This window comes from Podarcis melisellensis, assembly GCF_964234715.1.
Source record: "Podarcis melisellensis genome assembly, chromosome: 3".
NCBI lineage: Eukaryota > Metazoa > Chordata > Lepidosauria > Squamata > Lacertidae > Podarcis > Podarcis melisellensis.
Window position 1 is genome coordinate 81,764,289 of NC_138530.1, and position 25,721 is coordinate 81,790,009.

Here is a 25,721-nt window from a genome sequence, read left to right on the forward strand (position 1 = left end):
ATATTCAGTAAGCTCTTGGTCATTTTACTCAATTTGGATATAGAAAAGACAAAGAAAGAGTAATTATTAGTAGCCTCCCACAAGTACTGAATTTCCTGTGTTATGAGCATACTTGCAAAACATTATAAACCCCTTTTTATTTGCACTGGCACTTGGAATGAAAGAAAAAGCTTTTAATGGGAATTGGGGAGGCGGAGAAGTTGCCAGTTTGGTCTGCATATTTTTAAACTTACTTCCCACTCCCCAAAGCTCTAGCAGCAGTAAAGGTCAAACAAATAGGTAATTAAGATAAAAATCACTGCACCAATTAACTAAATAGGAATGTATTATATCAGGCAGTCAGGTACTTAGTACTAACTGAAATATTAAAGATATCAATCAGATTTTGCAAGTATACAAAGCTGTGGCTTAGATCCTAACCAGCCCTCTATGAACAGGCTCCTTCCCTTTGCAGAGAGAACCAAGATCCAGCAGAGGCTCCCACAGGAGTGAGAGAGCAGGGCAAGATTTTCATTAATTTAACCTTCCCACTGCAGTGCTCTGTGCTCTCTCTTATGCCACTACATAGAACCCCACAACCCTTCAAATGTATTGCTCTGATTTCCTTTGGAATACATCAGTGAGGCTGGGGGGGGGGGTATATTGTCATCCAGAACCTCCATATACACCACCCAGGCTTGTGGCCCAGGGAGGTTATTTGGGTGCTGCTAATGCAGAGGTTGGGACGCAGGTGGCCATGTGGGTTAAAGCCTCAGCGCCTAGGACTTGCCGATCGAAAGGTCGGCGGTTCGAATCCCTGTGGCGGGGTGCGCTCCCGCTGCTCGGTCCCAGCGCCTGCCAACCTAGCAGTTCGAAAGCACCTCCAGGTGCAAGTAGATAAATAGGGACCGCTTACCAGCGGGAAGGTAAACGGCGTTTCCGTGTGCGGCTCTGGCTCGCCAGAGCCGCGATGTCACGCTGGCCACGTGACCCGGAAGTGTCTCCGGACAGCGCTGGCCCCTGGCCTCTTAAGTGAGATGGGCGCACAACCCCAGAGTCTGTCAAGGCTGGCCCGTACGGGCAGGGGTGCCTTTACCTTTACCTTTAATGCAGAGGTTTGTCTTCACCCCAGAAGTCGTCACCTGATACGACTGATACCGACAACTAAAAATAGCTCTAAAGTGAGCAGTAAGACCATGAAAACTGTAGGACAGTCTGGCTTACAGTGCTTGTTTAGTTTTCTCTCTGTGCAGATCTAAACAACCACTTAGTCTTATATCATGAAAACTACCCAAAAAAGGTTACTTTTGAAAACAAATTGTTTCTATCCACATCTTATAGTGAAGTACCTGTTTTAAGCCTCAATGAATGGTTGTCTAATCCCTTGCCAAACTGTAGCAAAATATCTGCTACCATGATTTATATGGTGACTTTGCTCAATGGTAGCACAATCATATATATGTTTAATAAGAATTCATCCTGCAGAATTAAATTATATTTGCTCCCTAGAACACACAATTGCAGGCAAGGGCTTATGTAATTTTTTTTAAAAAAATAATCTTAGAATTTTATCTGAACATTTTAAAACTAATTCCAAACTATCTAAATATATCTTCTCCACCCCCCACTTACCTGCATGATCAATAATTAATCATTTTCCGAAGTGCATCATAGCATTTCCATTTGTCTGGGATATAGAATGGCTCAAATATGTGAGGAAATGGAGTGTCATAACCACACACTCTTGAAATAGGCGCTTCTAGGTTCAAGAAACATTCCTCCTGTTAATGAAAAGATAGAAGAAAGTGAATAACGCCGATAGCTTTAAAGGATATTCTTGACATTTTAACACTCATTAAACTATGCTTGGATGAGAGTTTTGGAATTTAAAGAACACAATTAAGGGTCGTCCTGATCCTCTAGGAATTCCATTATCCCAAGGTGACAGCTTAGGTGACAGGTCACAAGCCAGTAATGTTCTGGAGAAGGCAGGTTCAGGACCCTGGACAGTTCTGAAAGTACTAGCCCAGAGTTTTTGGCAAGAGTTCAGGACTATGACTCCTGATCTTGCACTAAGAAAAGAGGCAAGTTAACTCAGTACCAGTACCAGCATGAAGAAACTGCAAGACTTTTATAGCCAGGCCATGAGAGTCCTTCTCAAAGCTCAAATCCCCTCAAGGATTCATGTTACTGAAAAAGACTCATGTGATTTCCCCCTGCACACATGGCTGGATCATTTAAATGTTTCCCAGATACACAACAACTTCTCAGTGATTAACAGGTGTGAAAATGTCTAAGGGACACTCAGGTATATAGCAGTCTAAAAACCAGTTATTATCAGTCAATGGAAGAGATTTGGCCTTCCCACTTTCTCCTTTCACTTCCAATTTATGTACCAGAAGAGCAGAATAATCTCTGTGCCTTGAAAAATAGTAGAAAGCAAGACATCATTTTCGTCAACCTCACTGGCAATACTTGTTTGCATCTCCCAGCTGTCACTACTGAATATCAGCTATGTTTTAAAACTCTCAAGTTAAAAAGGAATATTTAGTTTTTTAAATCCAAAAGGAAACAAGGCCAAGGCAAGGAAGAAGTCTCTTGCCCAAAATAAATTTACTGTCTCAGTGATGTCTTAAACTTCAATGTTCTGTTCAGGGAAGAACCAATAGGACACAGAGAAAAGAAAGAAAAAGTTTAAAAAAGAAATAAAAATGTTAGGTTTTATAGGTCAACACCAGCACTTTGAATCTAATAGTTAAAAAAAAACTTATCAAAATTCATCAGTTACCATTGACATGTTTAGTATTAGCTTTAAATGTGTCAGCTATTCAAACCCATGCTGGTCCCATTATCTAAGCAACCGTAAGTCCTCAAGATTTTATGGAGGAATGAACAAAATAGGTAAAAAAAATAATACATTACATTATTTAAGTAAATAATTCAAATACATGAATAAACTAAACTGCTAGCTGAGCTTTCTTCCTGGCCAATAAGCTTTCCATTTTCTACTTACAAGAAGATTTTCACACATAAATGCTTTCAAAAAAAGCAATTGCCATATGCATTCTGAGGTGGAAGAGTCCCCTGAGATGACCATGTTACTAAGTGAACATTTGAATGAGCTGGGTTTGGGGATACAGTTGATTACAACTGACTGAAAAATAATCCTAAAGCATTTTATTGCCTGGAAGTAATAAAACTAGAAACACAAACATGTAGCTGTGAACAACATTGTTCAATGTACTGGGTGTAGCAGTCAAGTTCTCTAAGTAGCATAATGCACAACAAGCATATTAAAGAAGAAAATGGCAAATGAAAACCAAACTCACAAAGATCTCTGCTTTCTATCTTTTCTTTAGCACAGCGTATCTAAATCCCAAACCATTAAATCCCTAACACCAAATGTGCCCTTTTTCATTGCTATAGCACCAGGGCCAGTTCTAGAGTGGAGGAGGGCCTTCCTATGATAACGTCCCTCAGGCAGACTTCTCTGGCAGTAGCAACTGTGAAGCTGGAAGCCATGACTTAAAATTTTCCATGCTGTACTGTAGGTGCCTGCTGTGAGGGGCATAAGCATGCATCCACACCAGTAGACGTAGCTAAGGTGCTAGGGCCTCTCTTGTACGGTATGCTCTCGGGGGTTGTTTACACAAAAGATTTATTCTATCAGCACATCACTTAAAGCATGGGTAGGCAAACTAAGGGCCAGGGGCCGGATCCGGCCCAATCGCCTTCTAAATCCGGCTTGCGGACAGTACGGGAATCAGCATGTTTTTACATGAGTAGAATGCGTCCTTTTATTTAAAACGCATCTCTGGGATATTTGTGGGGCATAGGAATTCGTTCATTTATTTGTTTTTTCAAAATATAGTCCAGCCCCACACAAGGTCTGATGGACAGTGGCCTGGCCCCCTGCTGAAAACGTTTGCTGACCCCTGACTTAAAGTAATACTGGGGAAATAGAAGTACCATGGTACATGGGTTTGTAAACTGCACCATTTCTTTGGTGTGGGTTGCACCATATACTCCGATCCCTTTGAGGGTCAGCACAATTGACTTGTAAGGATCAGCGCATCATATTTCCAACCTTCATGTGAAACATGGCCTTACAATAAATCACACAAGGTGAGCACTTCCTTTGAACTTCTCTTCTTCTGTATAAAGAAATCTTTCCTTTTCCTTTTCCTCTTCCTTTCCCCCTTCCTTCCTTCCTTCTTCTCTTTCTTTCTTTCTTTCTTGCATTTCCACGTTAGGGTTTTTCTTAATCTATTTAAGTTATTGCCATCCCTGCTTAGCATTAATCCAACCACTCTACAGATGACTTCTGGGTTACATTTTTCCTAGATATTTTTACCAACACTTTTTTTCCTACAAAAAAAGAGCTTCTAACATTATGTACTGTGTTGTAGATTTTCTTTAACTAATTACTTTCACCCTTCAGACAATAAATCTATTCAATAAGGGTTTTTGGATGAGAGTGGAAATGCTTGTTTTAGCTTTTCATTTTCTTGTACTGTGAAATCCTCAATGTGAAACCCCTGGTAAAGCCGCAGTTCTGCTGACAAAGTGAAATGAAATTAGAAAGAAAATTGCTACTTGTAATTTTAAATGTTATGATGAAAACAGAATGTATTAAAATCTGAAGTATTAATATTTGCTGATAGAATGCAGCACCACCATATGTTAACACTCTGAGTCAGTTCTTTCCAATATAACTTGGGATCCAATGCTTCACGATTTGTTCTGCTAATGATGTTTTTAAATTGAGACTCCACACTAACAATGACAGTTGGATCACTGATGAAGATTAGTAGCTAATAGCACAATCCCAACCATGTCTACATGGTATCAAGTCCCAGCAAATTAATGGGGTTATCCATTAATTAAGTGGGATTAAGGATTGCTATCTAAGAAATTGAGCTGTGATCCAGAAAATCCCAAAGATCCAGGAATTATTGCTTCTACCATAAGATCACTGGGTAGTCTCATGCAACTTACCATCACTTAGGCAACCTCAAGTGACATGTTATTATTAACTGCAACAAAGCTGGTTGCTGCAAAAGCAAACACAGCAGCACTCCCTCCCTCCTACATCCTATCCTCCTACGTCCTATAACACATATCTTCCTGTTCCTATTTCCTCAATAATTTAGAACACCTGCATGTCAGACTACTGCTGTTGAAACACAGGAGTTTGGGAGGACAGGTACATTATTTAAATTAATTTTGGGATGCATTTTAATAGATTGTTTGCTTTTATGTATATTGTATTATTTATATGATGTTAGCCGCTCTGAGCCGAACTCCGGCAGGGCAGGGCAGGGTACAAATAAAAATTTATTATTATTATAATTTATCATGGAAGGAAAAGACTTCCACTGTATTAGCTGATGTGGTATGATTTGCGAGTGCCACTCAGCCACCTGTTTTAAATACGCAAAAGAAAAAAGGCAGTGCTGTTTTTCTGGAAAAAGAGGTGCCACAACTCACTAAGAACGCCTGCCTTTTCCTCGTATAATGGCAGTGGCGCCCACCTGAGAGATGCCAGAATTGAGTTCTGATGAGTTGCAGCTGAAAAAAAATCCCCAAGAAAAAGTATCCCAAACTATCAACTTCCCATGCTCTATGTGTGTAGATAATCTATTCAATATGAAAAATCTTAGGATGAAGAGATCATATTTAATCCTGACAGTTTACAAACATGTTATAAGAGAACAACCAATTTAATACCACCCTACAGACAGTGGCATAAAGATTTTATCTATGTTGAAATGCATTTTAAAACCAAGTGCGTTTGTAGCGAGATCTATCTTTTTACACAAGCAGACTTATGGCATTCAGACACACATATTTCTTAAATGAAATCTGATACTAGCCTTTTTTAAACAATACACCATTCAGTGCTAGCCACCCAAGGGGCCTTCCAGGAATTAATTGCAGAAACTTGGGCTTGTAGATAGCTCCTTTGTGTGACAATACTGAACAGTAAAAGTTGGGCTGTGTTTGGATGAGTGGCCAATCTTCAAATACTTTAGGATTCATACATTTCAGCTTTCCAATAAAAGCATGGAACTTTCAAATTATTTTCTTTTTTTAAGATCACCATCTGAGTTGTCCTTGGATTCTCATACACACAAGCTGTTTCTTGTATTCCTTTTGGATTGTACTGATGCTATACTTCAGCTGTCCTGCTGCAATAAATTATAAAATTTCCGACTTGAATTAAGGTGATTATTTAAAGTAAAACTAAAAGTTCAAAAAGATTAACTTTCAGGTACATCTGAATGCCTGCAGTAACATTTTAAAACAGATCTCACTGAAGTTACTTGTACGCATTTCTTTGATCTATTGTTTAACTTTTCTATACATTTGTGTAAGATGCACTGCATATAATGAAGGATATATTTCTGAAAGCTTGCATCTTTATATATTTCATACCAAATTGTATTTATTTATAAAATATAGCTGTACTTTTAAATGATATGGCAAGTAGAAATGGAAAAAACGAAGCTACTTTGGGAGTTATTTAAATCTGTCTTTGTTTTTCTTTGTTTTAATTATTATTTTTCCTGGGGAATCCTATATTCTTACTATAAGCATTTATTCATGAAAAACAGATTTTTGTTCCTATTATTAGCTTCAATGCTTCATCAAATTTTCAATCTCTGAAAACAAGAGCTTCTAATGTCAATGTCAATGTCATGATTGTTTATCAAGTTACTTTCCATCCAAACACATCTGTTCTACAATGCAGGAAAATATAATTGTTAAGCTTTGATCATTTATTATTATTTTTTAGTTTCAGATATAGAATAAAATTATTGTTAAGAAAATAAGTGATCACTCTATCAACTCAGTAGGTGCTATTTATACCAATAGTATATATGTTACATGGGATTTGATTTCAAGATGTCTAACACGTTACACATGATTATTTAAAATGTAAAAGCTTTTAAATTCCAAAAGAAATTGTGGTATGATTTTATAGTATTAACTTGAACATGTGAAAATAGTTAGCTACGTGCACAATAAATTAAGTTTTGCATATCCCACCAAATGAAATGCCGATGTACCCTTAGCTATTATACTATTTTAGAAGAATGCAATGAACAGGAACCTCTAGCAATGAGGAAAACCTGTTAGCGCTGAGTTGCAGTTTTGTTCAGAGCTGAAATCCGGGGTTCTCTTTTTCTTTAATTTATGACAAAAAATAAAATCCCAGGCTGGAATCTGCTGCCCCGTTATATACATTTCATTACAGTTAAAATCAATCTGACTAAGCACATGGAGGTGAACATCTGAATTCAGTCTCAAATAGCCAACTTCTGGAGCAAAATGCTTTTTGAAACGCTTAAACAAAGCTTTAGGTACAGTTTCCAAACCTTTGGAAAATAAGTGGATATTTAGGTCAAAAGCAAATACATTGGCAAGTACAGTCAGTTCCTGACAGCTTCTAAGTGATCTGAACCTTTTGCTCAAATATTTTAAAGATATGCAGCAACATATGCATTTATTTAGTTTTGACCACTTTTCTAAAGGAAGGATGCAATCACTGCAGATGTTTCAGAAAGCAACAAGAGAAAGGAAGGAAGACTGAACTCGCTAACAGAAAACGTTTTATTGGGGAGGAAATCGATAGTGAAATTATTCAAATTGTTAAACAACTATAAATTGTTGATCTATTGGCACCCACAATCCTAAATTTATGACAGCGCAGTAAATCAATAAGCAATGTCATATTAATGTGACATGATCTAGATCAAAGTGGCCTACTTAGGAGCTAAACATTTCAGAGCCAAAACCCTGTCATATATAAGACCTAGAAATTCCTGTCCGCCAAAAGGTTTCAGTATGAAACAAAGTACAAAAATAACACTTGCGCAGCTGAAACATCTCTTTAAAACGTACCTGAATATTAGCACAGAGGTGATCGTAAAAAAATGTTTACTTAACTTGATTTATATTACCTCTAATAAGTTTTCTATACTAAGCACACAGAACATTCTTCTCTGCTTCACTGAACTTGTTTAATATTACCCTAAAGTATATATCTCAGTTTGAGTGGTGCTAGAGCCCTGTATTGGCAGACCTGAGCATTAACATAACATGTTTAGGACTGACCAAGACCTGACAGGTTGGATTCAGACTTATTCATGCTGAGATGAGAGCACAGTGAATCTAACTCAGTGTTCTGATTTTCAAAAGGCTTTACAATTCTGAACTGTGATCAACTCTTCAATAAAACAATTCCTTTACGCTATGCGCAGAGAAACTGACACAAGGATGCGATCATCTAATATTCACTACTAGATAGAAACTGATTGCAAGTAATGTAGGAAGTACTTAAAAACTAACAGTTTAAGAATACATTTTAAGGAAGATTCAAAGTGCTGCAAAAAGCAAACAAATCTAATTAAATCAACAAATATTTTTAAAGGAAAGTTGCATACATACTTCATCAAACTATAAAATTCATCATTCAAGATTAAATAGAAACTGTCAGGCAAAACCACAATCTTGAGGACTAAGGAAAAAACTATTCATGTTAAAACCCTAGCTATGTAAGAATCGTTGCACATGTGTCTTAAATAAACCTTGTTAAAAGCTTGAAATAAAGTATGCTAGAAGGTCAGGGGCCTTTATTTGTAAAAGAACAAATTAAGCAGTTTTACTCTTATTGTACATAATATTTACTTTAATCTACTATTCTCACAAAATGTAGTTTAATCTCTGTCCCTGTAATGTAGACTCTGACACGATAAATATTTTCATTAAATATTTCCTTTAGCTCACTGCAAGTTAACCTAAATATTGCTACTTTGTCCTTAACACAGGCTATAGGTTTTATACTCCGAAAGTGTAACATGACATAGAGTATCTAAATGCTTAGTATATGCATGCACACAAGCAAAACTGGTGTTGTTTGTCTCAGCCAGTTCAGTTCAACACACAGCACATTTTTAATCTCCTAAGTGTATCTAAATATGCAATTATTTAGGAGACATTCAATTCCTAAGAGAAAGATGTGTATACAAACAAAAAGCAACAGGGAATAGTTAATTAATTAAGGTGCCTATTGGTGACAAATTTGCTTGATGATAAGTACCGTATTTTTCGCTCTATAAGACGCACCAGACCATAAGATGCACCTAGTTTTTGGAGGAAGAAAACAAGAAAAAAAATATTCTGAATCCCAGAAGCCAGAACAGCAAGAGGGATCGCTGTGCAGCAAAAGCAGCAATCCCTCTTGCTGTTCTGGCTTCTGGGATAGCTGCGCAGCCTGCATTCGCTCCATAAGACGCACATACATTTCCCCTTACTTTTTAGGAGGGAAAAAGTGAGTCTTATAGAGCGAAAAATACGGTACATCAACAAGCTTCCTGAAGCACCCGGCTAATCAAAATATATCATATTGAGTTTGCTATCTATATGTGGGAATCATGCTACATGGAAATCTCTCGTGTATGAATTTGGCTTAGAATCCTGCAATGCAGCAGGTTGGAATAGATTATTGTTGGGATCCCTTCCAGCCCTGCAGTTCTATGAATCTACAGAGGTTTTTCTTGTTGATTCCCCCTTTATCAAAACGGGGAAATTTATTTAAGTAGTAATGGAGAAATTTGTTCTTAATCTGAACTGATTTCTGACACCTAGAGCAAAGCTGGAACGTAAGCTTTCAATATCTTTTATTTTATTCTGATCATTAATTTAATTTCCCCACACATTCATTGAAAGTATGTGATCCCACAATCCCTCAGCGTACAGCAAACTAACAATTCAAATAAAGTCAGCAGGAATATCACTCCCGAGTCTAATAAATCCAATGAGTTTGACACAGACCTGTTGTACAACAAAACTCACATCAAGTGGATATTTCCACAGTAGAAGGATGCAGAGTTCAATTCCCCTTCCCCATTGCAGCCCCTCTCATCACCTCTCATGCAGATCTAGAGGTTCCCCAACTCTATAAAAAACATTTTCAGGTGCATGATAACTGCATGTTTATAATGTGTTAAGAAGTTATTTGTGCATTTTTAAACACTTTGTATGTGGTCTCTCACCTTCTATCATATACTGTAAAAACTATATACATATATTTTACATATAATGTAAAAACTGCACATTCCACAATTTTCCTTTTTCAATACACCTAGCTCACATAAATTAGATTTAAGAGCATTTATCATAATTTTCTTCAGTCTATGAAAAAACTCTTTTATCTGCTATAATGTCCTAGGAAATAATACCGTAGCTGAGAAATTTATCTTGTGCTGTTTTAGACCAACATCACAGCACTGTATCATTTCAGGTGTACAAACTGAAGTATACAGGTCCAGATTTATCTTCAATTTCCTCGCTGCATTCTAAATAAGTTTAGAATTGTTTATACTTGAAAACAGAAGTCTGAAATACTTTTCTTTTCCCATGATAAACTAGCCTCTCTGCATTCATTTGCCAGGAATTCCAAGTGTATAGCACCTGGACAAATGCAGCCTGTCAAACCTTAATCAATGCTAATTTTATTACCACTGAAATTACCATTGCTGCTCAAACTTTCTCCTCTTCAAGTACAAAAAGCTAATCAAAAGCTGTAATTAGTTTAAGTACCCATAAAACTACTCACAGAATTATGCATTGCTATATAAAGTAAATAAACCATTAGGTAGCAAGTATTACCAGCAGCAGATATGATTATTTCACAATTCACTTATCACTGTGGTTGTTGACCAAGTTGTATGAGGAGGTAAGGACATGGTTTCTAAAAACAAAACTGCAGCCTAATGATGAAGACATATTTGCTATTTGATATTGACAGAAGCATCTCAGAAACACTTTATCAGAACACTTGAACAAAGCATTGACCTGGTTCACACACCACGCTAAGCCAACCCCTGGCTTAGTACAAACAAGCAAACATGCAAACTCTCAAAAAAGTGTTTATGATCACGATGTCTCCCCTTGTGGTTACAACTCATGGTTTGTTAGGAGAGAGTTAAACCACAGCCCTAGTTTAGATGGCACACTAAGCCAAACCATAGTTTAGCTTGTCAGTCGTGTCCGACTCTAGGGTTGTGCGCCCATCTCACTTAAGAGGCCGGGGGCCAGCGCTGTCCGCAGACACTTCCAGGTCACGTGGCCAGCGTGACAAGCTGCTTCTGGCGAGCCAGCGCAGCACACGGAAATGCTGTTTACCTTCCCGCTAGTAAGCGGTCCCTATTTACCTACTTGCACTTTGACGTGCTTTCGAACTGCTAGGTTGGCAGGCGCTGGGACCAAGCAATGGGAGCGCACCCCGCCGTGGGGATTCGAACCGCCGACCTGACGATCGGCAAGTCCTAGGCGCTGAGGTTTTACCCACAGCGCCACCCGCGTCTTTGCTTACCACCCAACAAATCATGAGCCTAGGTTTGGATATAACACTAAGCCTAGGTCCCAAACTGCCCAGTAGGGGAGAAACAATGCAACTGTGATTATCACCTTACGCATGCCGCATATTCACTGTTAAACTTAAACATTAAGCTTAACTATGGTTAGTGACATGCAAACCAGACCATTGGTTGATGGTGCTACTATTGTTGTAATGCAGGGGTAGTCAATGTGGTGTTCTTCAGCTGTTGTTGGACTACAACTCCTATAAGCCTGAGGCAATATGATCAATGGTCAGGGACTATGGGAGCTGCAGTCTAGCAACTACTCTAGAGTGTCATATAGGCTAACCCTGCTATAATGTGTTATTACATAGTATCACTTTAAAAAAATGGAATAGCTCCTATTAATGTCTTCAGAGTTAACTAAAGCTTCCTAATAATTCAGTGTTATGTTTTGCATGTGGTACAGTCTATGTTTCCAGGTACTTACAAATTGTGTGTGTGTGTGGATTGATGCTCTAGGTGATTAATTGAAGAGAAAGATCATTATTCACATTTGGTCATTCCCCCTTGTGAGCAAATGAAATAAATATTTGTCAATGAAATGCATCTTTTCTGTGAACTGCAAATTACTGAAACTATACCAAGCAACACTTCCACACTCTAGGATGCCCTTACATAGTTATAAAAATTAATAAAAGCATTAACTACTTTCATATTGTGCAAGTGTGTGTTTGAAACATTAAAATTTGGCAACTACTTTGGAATAAAGACTTTCCTGTAAGCCAACCCTTTCTAAAATTAATCCTCCATCAACTTTTATTCTGGTAAGATAAATGCAGTGATTTATTTTCAACCTCACAAAAAAAGACTGCAGTCTATTTCTACATATATGTTTAATGTCCGGAAGGTATACACTTAAACAGTGTTTCCCAACCTTTTTTGGGCAAAGGCACACTTGTTTCATGAAAAAAATCTCGAGGCACACCACCATTAGAAAATGTTTAAAAAATTAACTCTGTGCCTATATTGACTATATATAAAGTAACTCTCTTTAATAGGAATCAAATAAACACAAAGAAAGTATTTTATAATTACTTTATTATGAAATAGTAAGTAAACAGAAATATGAAAAATTATAAAATACTTTATTCAGTGCGCCTTTTGTCCCTCTCCTCGAAATGCTCCAACTCAATGTTCCTCCGCGGGCTGGCCATTGGAGAGCCGTGTCGCCCACACCGCAGCCCAATACAATATGAACCCTCCCCTCGCAAGCGGCAACCCCTCCACACTCCCCACCTTAAGCCTCCACACGCGCCCTGCCCAAAGAGATGCCCGCCCACGCGCGAGGGGATCCTTTACCTCAGCATCCCGCCCAAAAAAAAAAAGGGCGGGAGACTGCGGTCCCTCAGAGGCTGGGCGTTAGGAAGAAGCAGCCGCCTTCATCCAAGCAGGAGCAGTAGCAGCTGTAGCTGTAGTAGCGCCAAGCTGTGCCGGGGACTCCGTGCCCATGAGGAGAGGGAGGGGAGAGAGAGGAGAGGCAGCAGGTCGCCCTCTTAAGTCACGCGTGCGCAGGCACCACCACGCATCCCTCGCGCCCTCTCGCAGAGCCCCTGCTCAGCACCTCCCGCCTCGGGGACGCCCGTCATGAGCCGCTGAGAGGCCGCCAAGCCCCCAGGCTGCTCCCATTCAGCCTTAGGCGCGCACCCGCCTCGGGAAAAGCGGTGCTGGGAGGCGGAGAGAGAGAGAGGACGCCGCTGGCCGCGTCCCACCCTCAGTCAGTCGGCTCGGAGCTACTGAGGAGAGGGAGGTGGGGACGACGGCGCGTCTGTTCCGCTCGGGGCCAGCGCGCCCCCGCCCCCCTCTCCAGAATCCCCAACTAAATACAATGCGCAAAGGGAGGGGGGAGAACCCACCCACAAAGAGGACGCCTTTCTGCAGGGCGCCTAAGGCCTCTAGCTGCCCGACTCGCCCGCCTCCCTCCCACGGCACACCAGGCAACGTCTCGCGGCACACTAGTGTGCCGCGGAACACCAGTTGGGAAACACTGCACTTAAATATAGTATTTTTTGGATCCTTTTGCCCTCTAAAGGAACTCTTTGAGAGGAACAGTGAACAGCATTTCCTGTTTTGGTAGAATCTTTCATCAATGAATTTGCCAAAACTGGGAAAGAAGTCCATATAGCATTACTATGCAGCATTTATGTGTAGATAAGAATGCCCTACTCAGAAGCTATCTATGAATGGATTCTCCACAAAACAACTGGCATATTGTAAACTGAGAGCTCTTGTTTTTCTTTATAGGATGAATATATAGTATGAGATGATACCTTTTAAAACTGGCAGATTTAACAGTAACTCCTACAATTTCATATTTAAAGCCATTTCTGCGGGTTTTTATTTACAATGCCAAACAAAATAAAATGCTTTCAAGCCTTAATTTTTGGAACTGGGACATGTTGAATGTGCAAGACTTTAGGCATTTTATTGAACATTTTCACAGCTATGTCCTGTCACATTCAATCTGTATTAAATAAAAGTCATACATGTAACCAGTCAGAAGCCAAGTAAGTGATTAAAAAGAATACTAGAACTGAACTACAGATTATTGATGCAATGCACTGTACTTTATAAAATCTTTTCTAATTAAATAGGACGTGAATGTATACTAAAGAATCCATATGTCTCTCTGATCCCAAATTATCATTCAGTTTATAAACTTGTTGAAAATGCTGATGCATCCAAACTTTAATGTATCTTTGGAACAAAAAAGGAAACTACACCAGTTCATAAAACATAAGTTGCATAGTCTGATGTGCTTTTTCAATGAAGTTCCTTTTATTGGTTAAATTCTAACAAAATATAATATTGAAAAAATCTTTCTAAGTTTCAGAAAAATTCTACAAAAACTTTCCAAAGGTTCACTTTATTCATGAGAATCCCTCATTATTTAAGAGTTATCCTGGTCCTTTTCCCATTATGCTTTGAATTAATGGTATTTCAAGCAAGCATGTTATAATTTATGTAGGTTAAATTTAAGTTTAGGCCCGTATTTCCAACCATATTGGTTTGAATTACAAATATATTTTTGCAGCTGCAACTATATACTAAATAACAAGTATAACCCAAAACACATTTTAGGAGAGTGAACATTAACAGTTGAACAGAGGCATGTGCTAAACCCACTAAAGGAAAGAAACTCATTAAAACAAAAGTTCCATATTTATTCCAGTTCTGCTTTGGCAGGCATATATTGAGTTATAAATCACAGTCAGTAAATATAAATGTACTACTATGACAATCATTTTGCCTCAAGCAGATAAATATCTACGGCAAACTGAACATCCCAAAATGGAAATAAATTTTCAGTAAAAATGGCCCACATTTCACAAGTTACACTCTATTGATCTATTCAATAGCCAATAACAATCTGTATCCCAATACTAATGGTAGAAGAGGGGTGGGTGGGTGGTTCACATCATTATGCAGACTTTATGCTAACATGACACACAAAAACCCTCATGTGGCCCCACAAAGACTGTCTTACTCCATGCATAATCAAAACATAGAAAGTAAATCTCAGGAAAGGTAGCTGTCAGAATTTTTATTTTTTTTAAATAGATGCATCTTGCCACGCTAACTGTAGTTCGACACAAGGGAATTTTAGCAAAATGCTTTTCTTAACGAAACGCCTTTTTGTAGTCATCTGAATCAGAGCCCATGTTATCGATGCTTTCTTTTTATATAGCTCAATTCTTCTTGCTTATCATCATCCCCCAGGCCACCCTTTTCACCTTTCTTCCTTTTCTTTTCCATTTGGCTTCTACTCCATTCCGCAGGCCTCTTTTATTGCTTTACAGTTCATTAATTTTGTCCAACAACCCAAGGACACTATCTTATACTGTGATCTATGGAACTGTGACAATCTTTTAGAAGTTGTGATTATTGCCAGCTGAACTGCAGAAGATTAAAGAGCAAAACAGAAAATTAGCTGTATGGCAAATCCCAAGTATCTGGCCCTGTTTTACAGAATGAGATTTTAGGAAATTTAATGTGTTTCAAGCGGCTCCAGGTCTGCTGAGTAGCAGAGCTCAATCCATTGACTCTGCTGTGGCAGGCCAGCTCCATCGGGCCTCTTTTCCCTCATGTTTCATCTAGAGGCAGTCATTTCATCAGGCACCTCCAGCTTCTGAAGTATGCTAGGCTTGGCATACGCCAGGAAAATTCCTAGCATGTCCTGGCCTTTAGGTGTAAAAATGGAATCTGATGAAATTTTGCCAAAATGACAAAATGACAGGGTGTATGGCAATGCGCTGGAAAAAGCAGCAGAAACAGGTCAAAAAGCTTAAAATGACTATTTTAGGGAAAGGTTTCCACCAAAAAGCCCAACAATTTTGGGGTCTAAACAAAAAGCTCAACAACTTTTTTTGAAATATGGCAACCCTACAGTATGCAAGAAGCTGGTCAATATACGAGCAGCTGTCTATAATTTGGTGCCTGGGTTTTGAGTTTTATTTTCATCTTCCCTCCTTGTCCCTTTTCCTCTGTATGCTATTTGTTTGTTTGTTTGTTTCAGTCTAAGCCTGCAGCTAGGGAGGGTCTTGTTCTGATTTCATGTAAGCCGCTCTGGGAGCCTTTTTGGTTGAAGAATGTGGTCCAAATGCTCTATATAAATAATACTAAATAAAAGGAGCTGGGAACCTCTGATGATTAGCAATAACTATCTCCTTATCATGCTAGCATAAAACAGATGTCCAACTCTGTGACAGGTAGATACCACCAACAGCCACTCTTTTAGAAACACTTTTAGGGTGAGAGGTTATCAAACGCTTTCATAATTTGTTAAAAGCAACATCATGATCAGCAAAGTCTTGATATAAAATATTATGCCCAGGCAGCATCCTTCCACCCCCAGTAAACTTTGCGCTACATGAAGTCTTACTGCCAATACACCAGGAAAGATAACCAGGAAAGCAGGAAGTATGTCTCATTACTAATTGCATTCCACTAGTTCAGACATTATTTTTCACCATGTGAGTGTATAAAAGGAAAGACTAGGGCTGTTCACATAGACAAAAAAGACACAAGCTCTTAGCTTTTGCATTTGAAGCTCTAACAGCTTACGGATGTTTCTGTGATGCAACATACCAGATAATTGTGCAAACAAATTGTTTCCCTGCTTCCACTTAGATAAAGCTTTGGATCGGGAAAGCAAACTTTTAAAAAATGTTTATTTCTACTTTTGTTGCAACCTGTAGTGACAGAAGGCTCATTATCTAAAAGCCACACTTTCCAGGCAATACTCACATGAATTGACTCTGGTGAGCAAGAAAAGTAAAAGGTAGGCTCAATAGTTTTTCACAAATCATACTATTGGTCCCTGCTGGAAATTCCTGGAGCTCAATTCTCAATACACAGAACTTATGGCTCTCAAAATTAAAGATGAGCATCAGTGTGGCAGGTGTAATTCATCTCTGTTCCATTTTCATTTTAACAGAACAAAGTCTATTTAAATAAAACTACATTTATAGTTCCAGGAATAAGTCACCACTAGCAGGCAATCCATACACCATCTTCATTAAACGCTAGGATATGCATTAAAAGATTTTAAATCTTCCTTCAGGATTACATCAATGCAAAAGATAAGTTTGATAACTCAGGCTTCAATCTATACCTACTTTTCTAGGAGCAAGCTCTGCTGAAATCAGCATGACTTAAAGTTAACATGCCCGGGATTGCAATGTAACTCTCTCTTTTATTTAAGATCCATGCTGACACCATGCTGTTGTGTGTGTACACTGCCATAAGATGCAAAATTATTAATAGTAATGATTATTATTTAACTTACACATATTAAAAACAGAGGAAAAATTAAAAGGCAGAACTAAAGTATCTCGCCTACTGAGAGAGACATCAGATAAATTAAAAAAACAAAGGTCTGGTGCCTAAAAGTAAGAAATGATGATGCCAGGATTGCCTCCCTGGAGAAAGAGTTTCATAAGCAGGGAGCCACCACTGTAAAGGTATGCTGACATCCTCTGAACCTCCCTCAGAGGAGGCACAGGATGAAGGGCCTTGGATGATGAGCGCAAGTTTTGGGTTGGTTCATGTGGGGAGAGACAGTCTTGAGTTATTAGGATCCTGAACAGCATAGGTCAAAACCAGCACTTTGAACTAAGACTGAAAATATTGTCAGACCACCTTGCACCAGTCAACAATCTGGCCGCTGAATTCAGGACCAGCTGTAGTTTCTGAACAGTCTTCAAAGGCACCCAGCCACATGTGTTAATGCATTGCAGTAATTTAGCCTAGAGTTGCCAGAGTGTAAACAACAGAAGTTAGGCTGTTCCTGTCCAGACAGGGGTGCAAATTATAGAAGGAAGTCTGTGGAATCAAGGAGACTTGAGCCTCAAGCGACAGTAACAGATCCAGAAGTACCCCCCAAGTGATGCATGCTAATACTCTTATGGTAACCTGCATATTGTTATTCAGTTTCTTCTAGCCACACAGTTAGGATGAATGATATGAAAATAGAATTTTTCTACTGCAATTGGACTCCCTTTATTTAAGTTTTATTACTTCCATGTGCAAAAGTAAAAGCCAACTCCAATCCTGAGATTTTTGGCATTCCTACTATGCATTTCATCCAGCAAAATATTGATTGGGGGGGTGTTGGATTTTTGCTTTCTTTTCACGATACAGATGTGTCAAACACTTTAAAAAATACATTCACTGTGAAGTGAATATGTGTTAGAAATTAATAATAAAGCTGGATATTTTGTGTGCCTAAACTAACGTTCTCCTACAATATATTTCATAAATCACATGACAGAAAATCTGATTTTACATATGGAATTTATTAAAAATGACAATGACAACAAAGGAAGGGGGAGAAAGGCTTTTATATTCAATTATAAAGCTTTTGCCCACTCTTGCAGTTGTCATTTTTTAATAAAATGCATATATAAAAATTACTGAAAGGGGGGATGAATAAAGTAATACAGAGTAGAAATTCAAGGGCATTAAACTCTGTACCAAATGAAAATGGGTACAATGGGTTTCCAGTTTATATGAAAAGAATCATGAAACCAATATTTTCAAAACAAGCTGTCATAAATTGCTCTGTTTAAATAATATACTCTATTTTCAAATATGAACAAAATCAGAATTTTTCAGGATAGGCAAGTTTTATCTTGAGTTTTGAAAAGGATAAACTTAAGTAACAACATAATCACCACTGTAAAATAAAATCAGCTGTGAAAAACACAGTTGTGGCACAGTCTTTCTTCTGCTTTCTGAAACTTCTAAACTTCCCTGTATACCCTTAACAAGTCAAGACTCAAGAGAACCCCATTTTCACACATCAGTGCCCATTTCTTCCAAATGTTTAGCTGTACTATACATGACTGTTCTAGAGATTTACTAGTCACCACTTAGTTGTAAGTGTACCTATGTTACTGTTTCGCTACAACCACTACAAAATTAATCCTCAAGCAAAATTCCATAAAAATTTGTCTTTGATAAAGACAAAAGAAAACTAGAGGACTCAAGGAGATACATGGGCACTACAGAAGACACAAATGAAGTAAAGCAGAAAACACAAGCCTGAAAGCCAATAAAGAAGCATAGTACTGAGATGCAACCACAACGAGACTGATGGCTTGGAACACTGAGATTTCCCTGTTTGTACAACAATTCTTCCTTCAACCACAAGGCAGCACTCAACTCCCAAAATGATGGAAAATTAACATGCACAAGAGAACTGTAACATCTTAATTATATTTTTGAGTATGTCATTCTTAACACTATAAATATCCTTCTAGAAAATAATCTTCTGGTACTTAAAAACAGATTACCTGAACCGTTGAACTAATTTCTGACGCAAAGCCTCCTGTAATAGGGGCTTCATGGCTAATCAGCAACCGTCCAGTCTTTGCCACCGACTGCAAAGATAAAATAATTTAAAACAATGATCTTTCAGATGCATAGTATAAATAGAACATGCAATTTCATGTTTTAATAAGCATACTTGCAGAAAAGCTAAATTGTTGCTCTAAAATATCCAAAGTTTATCCAGCAACAGTTAAAATTCTATAAGAAATGTAACAACAGTAATTGCTACAAGAATTTAATGCAATACAGAGTGAAAAACCCTGCAGATTCATCCATGCAATGGATCAGTCTTAATCTTCTATTAACACCAGTAAATCAATGAACAAGTTAAAAGTTCCAAATTACTTTTTTAAAAGACTGCAGTTATCACAGTTACGAGTGTCCAACATTTTACTAGTTCAGAAGCAAATGATCTCTTTGCAACCAAGAACTGACATTCTTGTTGCCTTATTCGTTCGTGATTAAGGAACATGACAGCAGCAGGTATAGGGCTGGGATTTCCTCAGAAAGCCACAAAAGTTTTCACAGAAACTCCACAGATTTTGCTGGGTTTATCAAACTACCATAAAAGCTGTATCTATTAACTGCATGCTGTGTTCCAGCTCAGTGATAGAATGATAGAATTGTCGAGTTGGAAGGGACCCTGATGTTCATCTTGCGCAGCCCCCTGTGATGCAGGAATCTCAATGAAAGCATCCATGACAGATGGCCATCCAACCTCTGCTTAAAAACCTCCAATGAAGGAGAGTCCACAACCTCCCAAGGGAGACCGTTTCAATGGCAAACATTGGCTTTTACTGTCATTAGACAAAAAGACAGTCAGGAAAACCAAAGGTTCCTGGATTCCTTTCCATTTGCTAAAAGCTACAGAGGAAGCTACAAAATAAATCTACCCTGTATCAAGAATTAGTTAGGGAGGAGGGGATGTATGGCACAGCTATACATAAACTGAAAGGACTGTCTCCAAATACAAAGCACTGACGTGATATCATTAGTTTAAATGCAAGCCAAAATTCTTTAGATGCTGAATACAAAAAGATAACCCTTAATAGTCCTACATTCAAACCCAAGTGATTTCTAGAGAATTGCTTGGCTCTATGAGGGCCATTCATCAAGACAATATGCCCTGCATTAACAGTTCAATCCTATTAATTCAGTGGGGCGTACTGCCTGGAAACTTGGTATAGATTGCAGCATGATATCTAATGTGAGACATTCACATTAATTCTGCTGTGCACACATGACAGAAATCTACTGCTTTCTGGCACTTCCTATCACATATATCAGCCTTCCATCACCCCCAATCATTGGCTATGTTACCTAGATTGATGGGAGTTGTAGTCCAATCCAATCCAATTAACTTTATTGTACTAGCCATTGGCCAGGACAAATCTGAATCAAAAATAAATACAAGCAAAAGAGGTGTCGCACCACAAATAAATGTCTCTATTTAGATATTTGCAGCTCCCTTACAGTTCACTGCTATATTGTCCAGGGTCTTCATTGTGATCTTTTTGGCAGCCAAAGCAAATTTTATGAGTCACTGAAGTGTTTACTTCACTAAGAAGTCATAGGATCTTCTCTGCTGGGAAGAGACATTTTTCCTGTACGGATGGTAAGGTGATAAATCGCCTCCTCAGTCCAATGTATAGTGGGCAATATAGAAAATATTGCAAGATGTCTTCCATCTGCGGTTGCCCACATATACAGAGTCTGTCTTCGAATAGTACCCTGTTATATTGTCCGTTTAGGACAGCGGAGTGTATAGCTTGAAAACGTAGCTCAGTAAAAGTGAATCTAAGCGAGGCTGGCCAGAGATTTGACAGGTAACTGGCTCTAAAATGGACTGTTTTTAGGAGGAACCAAGGAGAGCATTTAGAGCAGGGATGTCTAATCCCTGGCTGATCCTGGTAGATCACGGGATTGTTATTGTGTACAAAATTATGGGGGGAAGCTAAAATACTCTGTGCATTCCTTCCCCCAAAAAGCTCAACAACTCTGGGCAATCCACCCACCCCACCCACGCTCCTCCTCCCTCCAATCACAATGGGTAGATCACTGCCAGTTTTTTTATACTGGGAGCAGATCACAATCTCTTCTGAGTTGGAAATGCCTGATTTAGAGGATTTGATCACTTGGCACCAATCCCTTAATTGGCGTTTGTCTGTGGATATAATCTCCTCTAGTTTATGGAAATAATGAGAGTTCAAATAACGTTGCGTGTTAGATTTCCACCACTGACTGTTCTCCAATTCCGCACAGCACAGGGCTGTCAAGCGCTTGCGAGGCATGGAGGACAGTCTTTTCAAGTAATTAAATCTGGTGCAATCTTGCAGTTAACATTGGAGTTATGGCCCAAAATATCTGAAGAGAACCTGATTAGCAACGGCTGACATTTTATTTTAAAATTGCATTCTTTGTGCTCCATTTTCATTGCTTTGTAGTCCTTCTTGTATGTTGCTGCAGGATATCACGCCTTATTTTGCTAGAACATTCTTGGTTCCTAGTACAAAAGTCCAAATTTCACTAAGTTCTCTCTTCAAATTTCCCAAAATGTCATTAGGAATCTTGAGTTTAATTGTGGTGCCATTAAAGCAGGTGGTCCTGATTTTACTTGTTACAGGAACTCAAGAACATTTACAAAAAGAGGAATCTACCAGTGTTGAAAGAGGAAGCTTTAAATGGGGAAAATAACAAAAAAAAATGCATGAAAAACCATCTGAATTAGCAAAATTAATGATGAGAATTTAATTATTTACTGACAACTAGGGCACATGCAGCTGCTGTTGTCAACATTCCTCACTTGAGAAATGTGTAATATGTGTGCAGTACAAAAGTATTTTAAAAAGAAAAAACACCACATGTTTAATTACTCTTTAGAAGTGCATAGCAGCAGCTGGAGAAGGGTCCGGCAATTAGTAGCAGAAGTAAACAGTCCTGTACTTGGGCAAACAAGACAGAAAAGCTGGAAGTGAAGGAGACAAAGCTATCCTTCTCTGCTTCTATGCTACACCAACCCCAAAGCTCCCGATACTGCATTTCATTGTTGTATCTTGAAATAATTTTTATAAATGTTTTCTTTTTATGCGTTCTCAAGCATTTGGAGAGGCAACACACACATTTTAAAGTAAAATATAATCAATAAATGAAACTTTACTCATCACTGGAACGAGGGAGAGGGTGTCCCACATTTGACAAGGTCACACTCATTCTCCAAATGTTCAAAGCTTCAGAAGGAATGAATGACAAGATAAGGATGCATTTTAAAACTAAGCCCATCACCTACCTTTACCTGGTCTAGCAGGTCAATCAAAGTTTTCCCCCAGGGTGTGCACACTGTCGCATGCTGCCACTTCTAGGAAGCACAAGTGCAGGGTGGGGACCAAAAGTGGACAAACTACCCCAGAAGGAGCATAACATGTCCCCCACCAGAGGCAGTACCCCTCCCCCAACAAGCCCCATTATTAGCCAGTTATTCTAAAAGTTCTAAAGAAGGAAAAAGCTCTTTTAAAAATTATAAAGAAAAAAATACACATAATGGATTTCAGAAAATAGATTACAGATTTCTCTTCAAGTCAGTACTGTGAATACAGGTACCACTCCCCTGATTTTAACCATCATGTTTTCCAGGTAGCCTTCCAACTACCCATCTCTACCTAAGAAGCTAACGTACCCCAATATTTTACACAATCTCATATGACTGAACAGTATAGATTAGACTTTCAAAATTATTTTGGAACAAGCTGAAATTCTGTCTTCACAGTATGGTAGTCAGTAAAACAGTGCCAAAACTCAGTTTTAACTTGAACTAATAGAGGCCTCTAGTGGTGGTCATTCCACAAAGACCTACGATATGAGAAAATAACTCAAATGCTTGAATGCGCTAATGTGCCATATGTACCTACCTTGCATATAGTCTCTGCATCCCAAGGCAGAATAGTCTTCAGATCAATTACTTCACAGGACACACCAAGCTTTTCTTGAGCCATAACTGCTACCTCTTTAATAACATGAACCTAAATATTGGGTGAAAACGTGCAATAGTATATTAGATATGCAGGCTACTGAAATTTCATTTCAGCAACACTTAGAGAGTGCTTTTGAATATTTCACAACATGCATACTGCACTTATCTTAGCACGACAGCCTCACTCAGAAATATATATTTTTTCAAAAATAAAAACAGAATTGATGCTATATGTGTTTAATTTAAAGGTTCCTACAATGCACTGAAGTATTTAAGTTTCACTTGTTAGATAAAGACTGTGGATTGGAGCCATAGTTAGCTGCCCTAAGATCCCACTGAAATAAATGGGACTTAAGTCATGATGAACTTTTCGCACTGCTTCCATTGGAACCTCCACACAGAGTAGTCCAAACCCACCTTATGCTGGGAAAAGGGAGGAGTTGGATTAGGTGGAGGCATTGCACCACCCAGCTCTCCTGGCTCAACCTACCAGTCACTGAACACATGGACAGGAGTCAACGAAAAGGCCTAAAACAGGGCATTCAAGGCTGGTCCCACAGCCATCACACAACAGCATTGGACCCAATCATCCTGTCTTCCTTCTCCCTACTCCCAATTTCTGCTGTCCCTCAAATGAGCAGCAGGGCTGCGGATGTGGCAGGGGCTTCACCAAGCCCCACTGGCAAGGGGTGGGAGTTAGGAATGTGCCATTAAGTCTGGATGACATGTACTAGATTACTGTGATCCCTAGTCTGCATAGCCAATGGCCAGGGATCATGGGAGTTGTAGTCCACTTCATCTGGAGGGCATTTCAAAGAACATTTTCCCAGGAGATAATATAGCATAATTTCTCTTTAAAAACCCATCAGAGTCTTACTTGCCTGCGTACCCCAGGCCACCAGTGTAACATCACTTCCATTCTGAAGGACTTCTGCTTGAGAGAGTGGAATGTAGTATGGCTCCACAGGGACTTGCTCCACTGAATAAATGCAAAGCAATGTAGGTTAGATTCTCCAGCTGCTAAACAGTCACATGCTGAACACTAATGGTTTAAAATTTGCATTGTGTTACTCATGGTTTTGTGTTAGTTGAACATACCTTGGGAGTACGAAAGAGAACTGTTTTCCCATAGTCAAGATTCAATGACCCGAGTTACATAACCACTTTGAGGTTTTATTACAATCAAGCAATATATAAATCTTTTGAAATTAATTAATAGCAGGTGCATATGACAAAGCACCCAAGAATGTAAACTGAACAGGTGAGGCTGAGGCTGCAAGAAGTTCCAGGAGATACAGGCTGCACAGTGGCAAGGCACCCCCAAGAGCAAAGGGAGGTCTCTGCTTGCCTGATTCTATACATGGTATATTAAAAGTTTAGAAAACAAGACTTAACAAAAGTCATCACGTAATGAGCCACTAGGTTAATGCTGCTATATGGCTCTCTACCAAAAAACATGAATTTCTCAACAACAAAATTTCCAGTACCAGTATCCATTCTTTTAACAATTTGAAACAATTATCAGAAGCAAAAACAAAAAAAACACATTGTTGTATGTTTTCATTTGTAGTTTATTTACAGGTTAATTCCACAATAGCAACACTGTAATTTCTAAGGAACAGCTATGGATTGGGAATTGCACTGAAAGATACAGGCTTGGATCCAAATGGCTATTTCTACCAATGCCCAACTCCCCGTCTGCAGCCTCCTGCCAAATCACATCCATTCCCAAGGGCCCCCCAGTCCTCAGCAGCGGCTTTCTATTGCTGCAAAGAACAGCCAGGAGTCTGTGACATTCACATTTTCATTGAAATATGTTGCGTCATTCGATATTATTGACCATTCTCAGCCAAACCTTCTGCTAAAATAAAATAAGCTACTTTCTCTAGCTTTAAATGATTCCCATTTACCTCATTAGCTTAACTCAATACAGTGAAAGACCAAAGAAATCAAAAGAGAGCCTAAATATATCAGTGCTCATATGCGAATGCTGGTAATTTTAGATGTAAATGCTCTTTCACACTATTTTCCCACTAACAATGACATCTGCTCTTAGTTATATAATACTAGTGAAGTAATTATTCCAGCCTGGGCATTTTCAATTATAGTTTCCAGGTGTAATTTTAGTCACTCTAGCAACCCACAGAATAACACACAGCTATATAGTAAATTATTCTGAAAATAATTGTCAATCTTTCCTTGTATGCTTCTATTCAAGCTGCAGAAGTATTTTTCCCTTTGGACAATGAGGCCCTTTTACACACTGCTTCTTCAAAACCTCATATTTGGCAGCAACTCTGAAATGCTATAGTCCTGCAACCACAAGTTATCACCTGCTCTAAATTGGCTGTACCAGCTTCTTTTCCTTGAAGGGATAAGTACACTGATTAAATCATAAATTCTGTTACCATCATGTAGGCTCTACCTTCGTGGGATTTCAGAAAATTCCAGAATGACCACAGAATTCAGTTTCCTAAGTATCTGTACTTTCATTGAACAACAGAAGAAGCAAA

General features: G+C 38.7%; 1 protein-coding gene across 3 annotated transcripts in view; it reads right to left on the reverse strand.

The window, feature by feature from the left end:
* BCKDHB (branched chain keto acid dehydrogenase E1 subunit beta) overlaps positions 1 to 25,721 on the reverse strand; it is a 40,055-nt gene that overhangs the window by 2,521 nt on the left and 11,813 nt on the right. For 2 of the 3 annotated variants that reach the window (XM_081904913.1, XM_081904915.1), the window contains exons 7-10: positions 24,090 to 24,187; positions 23,147 to 23,257; positions 19,205 to 19,291; positions 1,612 to 1,760 (exon numbers count right to left, since the gene is read on the reverse strand). In XM_081904913.1, coding sequence (XP_081761039.1) covers positions 1,620 to 1,760; positions 19,205 to 19,291; positions 23,147 to 23,257; positions 24,090 to 24,187 — 437 coding nt within the window. In that variant the 3' untranslated portion in view covers positions 1,612 to 1,619. Of the gene's footprint in view, positions 1 to 1,611; positions 1,761 to 14,164; positions 15,306 to 19,204; positions 19,292 to 23,146; positions 23,258 to 24,089; positions 24,188 to 25,721 lie in introns of those variants that run through there. The other variant, XM_081904914.1, reaches the window with a different exon arrangement.